The sequence below is a fragment of the Nicotiana tabacum genome, chromosome 23 (genome assembly GCF_000715075.1).
Source record: "Nicotiana tabacum cultivar K326 chromosome 23, ASM71507v2, whole genome shotgun sequence".
NCBI classification, from domain to species: domain Eukaryota; kingdom Viridiplantae; phylum Streptophyta; class Magnoliopsida; order Solanales; family Solanaceae; genus Nicotiana; species Nicotiana tabacum.
The window spans coordinates 6,619,300-6,627,591 of NC_134102.1; the positions used below are offsets into that span (position 1 = coordinate 6,619,300).

The 8,292-nt window shown below is 34.7% G+C and overlaps 1 protein-coding gene across 2 annotated transcripts; it reads left to right on the forward strand.

Annotated features, from left to right (window-relative positions):
- Nucleotides 1-3,264: 3,264 nt before the first annotated feature.
- On the forward strand, nucleotides 3,265-7,354 carry LOC107784125 (uncharacterized). 2 transcript variants are annotated; one of them, XM_016605195.2, is made up of 4 exons: nucleotides 3,265-3,503; nucleotides 4,319-4,541; nucleotides 5,281-6,463; nucleotides 6,788-7,354. In XM_016605195.2, exons 2-4 carry the CDS (start codon nucleotides 4,326-4,328, stop codon nucleotides 6,799-6,801), a joined length of 1,413 nt encoding a protein of 470 aa, XP_016460681.1. In that variant the 5' UTR covers nucleotides 3,265-3,503; nucleotides 4,319-4,325; the 3' UTR covers nucleotides 6,802-7,354. The 2 variants fall into 2 exon arrangements, with proteins under 2 accessions (XP_016460681.1, XP_075102623.1); XM_075246522.1 differs by lacking the exon at nucleotides 3,265-3,503 and having other exon boundaries at nucleotides 4,275-4,541.
- The last annotated feature ends 938 nt before the right edge of the window (nucleotides 7,355-8,292 follow it).

The following is an 8,292-nucleotide window of genomic DNA, read 5'->3' on the forward strand; positions in this document are numbered from 1 at the left end:
TGAAGGTTAGGAATATATATTGGGTTTGACTCACTCTCTATTATTCGCTATCTTGAACTATTGACGGGAGATTTATTTACTGCTCGATTTGCAGATTATCGATTTGATGAAATAAATTTCCCACAATTAGGGGGAGAGAAAAAGGAAATCAAAAGAGAAATTGTGTGAAAAGTTTCATCATTATCTCACTTTGATCCACATACCCTTATATGTAATCAGGAGGTCCAGAAGATCATCCATTTATAAAATATAGCAAATTAAATGCCAAACGCATTTGCTGATTTGAAAAGGATAACTAAGTGACATATCCCTGCAGAGAATGTTCCTATCCGAATTGATGTCCCAGCAGGACCATATACTAGCATGAGAGCTAGTGAACCTAAAGCACGCCTGAAGCGTAGTAGGCCTTTGGGTTCTAAGGATCGAAATCCTCGGAAAAAAAAATCGACAAATGATCAAAATGATATTATGAAGAGATCTCCTGAAGAGACCCAAGATCTGATTAGTTCTGAGATTCTTGAAGAAATCAATGAACCCGAGACTCAAGTGAGCGAGGAACTTTTAATAAGTTCTATTGGTGATGGGATTAATTTAAATCGATCTGAAATAGTGGTGGATAATATTTTTGCTTATAATGTTGCACTTAACATTATGCAAGATAGTGAGGATTTTGAACCCCAATCTGTCAAAGAATGTCGACAAAGATCTGATTGGCCAAAATAGCAAGAGTCAATTCAATCGGAATTGAAGTCACTTGCTAAAAGAGAGGTCTTTGGACCAATAGTCCAAACACCTGCTGGTATAAAGCCAATTGGTCATAAATGGGGTTTTGTGCGAAAAAGGAATGATAAAAATGAAGTTGAAAGATACAAGGCTCGCCTCGTTGCACAAGGATTCTCACAATGACCTGGGGTCGATTATGAAGAAACATATTCACCAGTTATGGATGCCATAACATTTCGATATCTCATCAGTTTAGCCTTACGTGAAAGGCTTGAAATACATCTAATGGATGTAGTTACAACTTATCTGTACGTGTCACTTGATAATAAAATTTACATAAAAATCCCTGAAGGATTTAAAATGCCTGACGCATATTCAAAATCTCGGAAAATGTACTCAATCAGAATACCAAGATTTTTGTACGGTTTAAAACAATCTGGGTGCATGTGGTATAATCGCCTCAGTGAATATTTGCTGAAAGAGGGTTACATAAATGATGTTATTTGTCCATGTATTTTTATAAAGAAAATGGCTTCAGAATTTGTTATACTTGCTGTTTATGTTAATGACATAAATCTTGTTGGAACTCCAGAAGAGCTCCAAAAGGCAATTAAATATCTTAAGAAAGAATTTGAGATGAAAGATCTTGGAAAGATAAAACTTTATTTTGGTCTGCAAATTAAACATTTAGCAGACGGGATCTTTATCCATCAATCTGCCTAACAGAAAGGGTATTAAAACGCTTTTACATGGACAAAGCACACCCATTAAGTACACCAATGGTTGTTCGATCACTTGAAGTGAATAAAGATTTGTTCCGACCTCCAGAAGAGGATGAGAAACTCCTTGGTCCCGAAATACCTATCTCAGTGCAATTGGTGCACTAATGTATCTTGCTAATGCTACAAGGCCTGACATAGCATTTTCTGTTAATTTACTGGCAAGATATAGTTCTTCTCCTACACGGAGACATTGGAACGGGATTAAGCATATATTACGATATTTAAAGGGAACTCTTGATATGGATTTGTTTTATGCTAACAAAGATAGTGCAGATCTTGTTGGTTATGCAGATGCAGGTTATTTATCTGATCCCCATAAAGTTAGATCTCAAATTGGGTACGTTTTTACATGTGGAGGTACTATCATATCATGGCACTCCACAAAACAATCTATTGTTGCTACTTCTTCAAATCATGCTGAAATAATAGCTATTCATGAGGAAAGTAGGGAATGCGTATGGTTGAGATCAATAATTCATTTTATTCGAAAAAAATATGTTTTGGAATGTGAGAAAAGACCCATAATTTTATACGAAGACAATGCTGCATGCATAGCCCAATTGAAGGGGGGATTTATAAAAGGAGATAGAACGAAGCACATTTTACCAAAATTATTCTACACACACGATCTTTAGAAAAATGGTGATATTTATGTGCAACAAATCCGTTCAAGTGACAATCCGGCAAATTTATTCACTAAATCTTTACCAACTTCAACTTTTGAGAAGATGTCATACAAGATTGGAATGCAGAGACTTAAATATTTGAAATAAGATTTTCATCAGGGGGAGTAAACTACGCGATGTACTCTTTTTTCCTTACTAAGGTTTTTTCCCACAGGGTTTTTCTTATAAGGTTTTTAATGAGGCAGCTAGCAATGCGTATTACTAAATATGTGTACTCTTTTTCCTTCACTAGAATTTTTTTCCACAGGGTTTTTTTCTAGTAAGGTTTTAATGAGGCACATTATCTTTTAATGAATATCCAAGGGGATGTTATAAATATATTATATTATGGATGTTCATTTAGTACTCCGTTGTAAATAAGCTTCCTGAAGAAGCTTATCCATATGAGACCCCGCCGTAAATATGTTTATCTATTTAGTACTCTATTAGAAATAAGCCTCCTGAAGAAGCTTATCCTTTCGGTACTCCGTTATGGATAAATATTACTCCTAGTAGAAGATTATCTATATCTGACACAACAGCTTAGAGTAGCAGCTTACAAGCAGCTTGCAGTAGCAGCTTACACAACAACTTCCTTTCTTCTATAAATAGAGGAGTTTTCAGTTCATTATTTACATAAGTTTGAAGTTTGAATAATATATCAGTTTCTCTCTATACTTGTCTTTACTTTACTGTCTTTATTTTATAACATGTTAAAGATTATTTTAATTATATGATTTTTATCACAGAAGATTCATAGAAAATACTAATAATATAAAATATTATCAAAAACTTATTTACATCCGATATTTACATGAAATCATACTAGTTTACTATTATTAAGTAATAAATTAAGGTAAAAATATATATTAACTAATTGTAATTTAGTTATAAAAGTATATTAACTACATATATCACGTATTTATTGAATTGGTCTATATTATAAAATACAAAAATCATTGTAAAAGTTATTTTCTTCCATTTAAATTGTAATGCACATTCACCTTAGGAAATCATTTCCTCCAAAACTATACTAATTGTTTGTTGAAAAACTATAAAATAAATAAGAGGTCACCATCTTCCACCCTCTTACTAGCTTCTACATTTCTCACACAAGAGGATAGCTAAAGAAGCTCTGTCATTCACAATATAATACTCCTATACAAATATGTATATGTAATGTAGTTAATTAGTTATATACAAATTGTACATATATATAAATTTTAGCCTTTTTGAGATTTGAATCAGTTTTCTTCATAACCACTCTCCTTTTTCTCTTACCTTCATCTCTCTCCATTCACAGGAACTCTAACAATTTGGCCTTGAAATTTTGGTAAATTCAAGTATTCAACCTCTTAAATTTTACATATTCAAATATTTTTGTGTGTTTCATGTCAAAGTTTCAATCTTTATGGCTTTTTTTTACTTTGTGGGGTATATTCTTTTGGATGTTTCAAGTCAAAGTTTCAATCTTTATGAGTTTTTTCAAGAATTCTGGTTTGTGGGTATGTTTTTTTTGGATGTTTCAAGTCAGTTTCAATCTGTATGACTTTTTCAAGAATTCTGGTTTGTGGGTTTGTTGAATTTTGATCTGTTGAAAATTAGATGATCTCTAGTTGAACACTTGAACTGCAGATTATACATTCCTTGATTGTTTATTTGAATTTCCAATTTTTTGGTAGTTTCTTTTGTTTGAGATGCTATTCTTTTTACTTAATCTGCATTTTGATATTTCATATTGAATAGTTTCATTGATGATGCAATGAATTCTTGGTCGAGAAGTTTATTAGAAAAGCTCAAGTTGAAGTTTATGCAAGCTATTTCAAGAATCTAACTTTCTAATTTTAAATCCTTTGTTAAGCCTTTTACTTGGTCAAGTGAATGATTTGAATTTAGAATTTAATTTTACATACTGACGATTTGATATTTACAAAATTAGGTCACTTGTTAGAAATTAAGGGTAAATCCTTCATGAGCATTAATTGGTAATCGGGTAAAAATAGTAACTAATCTGCTATCACAGGTCAAAACTTACTAATAGTATTAAAAAATCTTTACACTGTCAATGCATATGACTTAAAAAACTTTGAAGTATAGTTAGAGTTTCATTTTTGGACGGATGATTGGTAATGTTATTGTTATCTGCAGAGAAGAAATGCAGAGTGGCAAATTATTTGTTGGAGGGATTTCTTGGGACACAAATGAGGATAGGCTCAGAGAATATTTTCAAGCTTTTGGTGATGTAGTTGAAGCTGTGATCATGAAAGATCGAACCACAGGCCGTGCCCGTGGTTTTGGCTTTGTTGTCTTTGCAGACCCTTCGATTGCTGAAAAAGTTGTTAAGGAAAAACACATGATTGATGGTAGAACTGTAAGTAACCTTAAAAATTTCTGAACTACATCCTATACAGTGTTCCTTTTGGTATTTTTATTGAAATTTTATGTCAATTTTTTAAGCAAATCCAAGCATTTATGTAGTATTTCGAATTCTTCCTGTGATATACTTATCAGTAAGAGTGCTAATTGTTGTTTTTTAGAAGAGTTGTTGCTTATGATTACAATTATATTCATTGGAAATGCACTTTAATGAGATTTACACAGTTTTCATGAGTTGGACATATGTAAAATATTGACATTGCATCATTTCAACGAAGAAATTGATTCAGCCTGATGAGTGTTAGTTTTACATAAGTGAATCTGTTAGGGGCTGCATGATACGGATGTAATGCAAGAGCCGAGTTATAGCACCATTGGTCAACTAATTTGAAATGATCTATAAAATATTGAGGGGTATATCGCTAATATGTTGCGTGAAATGAAAGGGTGTAGTAGTTATTACGTGGAAATATGGATTAAAACCATGCGTTAATTAGGTAGATGTATCTCTGAGGATTTAGGTTATTTATCATCTTATTCTCTTTGAACAGTCAAGACTTTCTAACTCCATAACGAGAAAACTATATGTCTATAGCGAGGTAAGGAAAACCATATAATATAGTTATTGTATGCCTGGCAGAACAATGTGTGTCCTTTTAAGTCAATTCAGATATTGCATGAAGTCTTAGCAGAAATAAATGTATACTTTGTTGATTATTTCCTTTTATAAACAGGTAGAGGCAAAAAAAGCCGTTCCTAGGGACGATCAACATGTTAATAGAACCAACGGAAGCATACAGGGTTCTCCTGGTCCTGTTCGCACCAAAAAGATTTTTGTCGGAGGGTTAGCATCCTCAGTCACCGAGACTGACTTCAAGAAGTACTTTGACCAATTCGGGACGATCACAGATGTTGTGGTGATGTATGATCAGAACACACAAAGGCCTAGAGGTTTTGGATTCATCACCTATGAATCAGAGGAGGCAGTTGATAAAGTACTATACAAAAAATTTCATGAACTTAATGGTAAAATGGTTGAGGTCAAGCATGCTGTTCCAAAAGAGTTATCGCCCGGGCCAATCCAAAGCCAATTAGGTAGATATAACAATGGTGTGAACAGGGTAAACAATTTCCTAAATGCATATCCTCAAGGTTACAGTCCGAGCTCGATGGGAAGCTATGGAGTCGGAATGGAAGGTCGATATAGTCCAACTCCTGTTGGTCGCAATGGATACTCTTCGTTGACTCCAGCTGACTATAATATGGGAGAAAGAATAGATCACTCCAGATTGAGCTCAAGCTTTGGAGGAAGTGGAAATTTCAATTCTATTCTTGGTTATGGACGTAACTTAAGTTCCTTTCATGACGAGAATTCAAACAGACACAATGTTCCTGCGGGGTATGCACCTGGAAGAGCTGGAAATGGTTCTGTGTTGAATTCAACAGGTCAGAACATGTGGGAGAATGAGAGTCTTTATTATGGTACGGACTATGCAAATACTACTGAATTTGTTGGTTTTGGAAGCGGGAATACAGGATTATCTGGTGCTTTTGGAGGTCGTGGTACAATATGGGGTTCCTCTCCAATTTCAGGCCAAGGTGGACATAGAGGTTCTTTTGGCGGTGATAACATCACTTTTAGCAATGGAGAAACCAGATTTGACGGTGGGGCAGGGTATGGACAAAATGCAAGAAGCAATGCTGATGCTAAATCATCATATGCTCCAATACAAGGTGTTCATGCCAAGGCTTTTGGTGATATTTATGGGCCAGTAAGTGGTTCGATTTATGAGGACTCTACTTGGCGCGCATCATCTCCAGAGCTAGACAGCTCCGAAGCTCTTACTTATGGACTCAGGAGTGCAGACTCCCTCGACTATGTTGGTGGTTATAGTTTTGAAAATGCATCAACTAGAGGTAAAAGTAATTTTCCTATTCTATTTTTTGGTCTTTCTATTAAATAGTTTTTGATATTTTATTGCACTAGAACTCATTAAACCGGTATGCCATGATTGTTTTACAATTTCAAAGGGAAACACAAAATGAATAAGGAGGGGTAGAATTTAAGCATTAGCTGGAAACCAAATGTTATTGTTGCATATTCGGCTTGTTGTACGAGATACTAGAAACTAAACGTGAGCCAAGAGCACAGACCATGATGTTCCATGTCCTGCACTTATTATAAATTTGCTTCGTTTACATTCTTCTTATGTTACTTACATACTCTTGTTTTTTCATCAGGTATTGCTGCCTAGGAAGATTAATGTATGGAAGTTTGGATATCGATTGTTTAATATAGGTGGAAAATACAGCATGGCCAAAGTATAGATTGTTAATTACTCATATTCCTTACTTCAGGCTAAAGGTACATTCACTTAGAGCTAATTCAATACCTACTCTAGAACTTATCTCAACGACTGCTTACAATGGAAGGGACTTTCTTATATGGTTTGAACATAGAGTTACTTTAATATAGGCCTTCATTTTCTTGCTTCTTTTCTACGTTGGCATTTGATTGAGACGTAAAGTTGGATAGCGGAATATACTTAAGATCTATGTTGCTAGGACTCTCCGATAATGTCGCCGGACGCCTGTCAGATTCTTCAAAAGCAGTGTATTTTTGAAGAATTCGATACGGGTGCGGCAGTATTTTGGAGAGTCCGCGTAACATAGCTTAAGATAATTGTATGTTGAATATCGGGTGAAACAATGAGACTTGATGCAAAATGTTCATTTTCTTGTTGGGATTCTTTTCTTCTTTTTACGTTATATACTAAAGTGTCCAGCAAATTTGCTGGCTGTTGTTCAGTTGTCATCTGTCCTTTTCTGGCTCTGTCATTTGCAAATTCAATGAACATTTTCAGTTTCTTGATAAACTGAAATTGAATTCTGATCTCTCATAGTCAACTCCAATTTTATTTATCGCTATGCCACACTCTTGGATGCAAGAAGCTAAATAGAATGGCATTGTAAAAACTGAAGTAAAAAACTATGAAAATAGATTTTTTTTTCCCCTCGAGATAATTTACATTCCAAAAGAAAGTTAGCATATGGCACAAAAGGAAATTTACTGTCTTTTCAGAAAATAAATTACAACTATGTAAGCTCGGATCCTCCAAAAATTACTATCAAACCTATGTCAGATCCACCAAAATTGAAGGAATCTGAGTATCCGATACACACCCAGAGGCATTTTTAAAGGATTCGAGCAATATACTAAATGAGAGGAGAAATATGCTCCTCAAAACACACAAAATACAGCTATTGACTTATAGAAGGGGAGCCTTGGCATAACTGGTAAAGTTACTGCCATGTGACGTGTTCGAATCATGGAAATAGCATCTTACATAAATGAAGGGTAAGAGTGTGTACTATAGACCCTTGTGATCCGACCCTTCCCCGGACCCCGCGCATAGCGGGAGCTTAGTACACAACTATCGACTTATAATAAACAGCAGCCACCTTTCTTTGCTAATAATCCATCTGTTTCTTGATTTTTATCAGCATGCAAAACCACAGTTTTCTCGTTTGCCAGCAACCAATTAGAATCATTTTGTTTAAGATCCTGAGATTGAATAATAACCTTTCTACTCAAAATATTGTAAATTTCCCTAACAACTGTTTGAAAAGAAGCAGCTACATTTGATGAGTCCAAAGCTGATGTTTCTATGAAAAATAAACCATGTGCCTTGGCCAAGGCTTTGCCTTCTTCTGTTGTAACCTCTCTGGCAATTTTTGAGATCAGA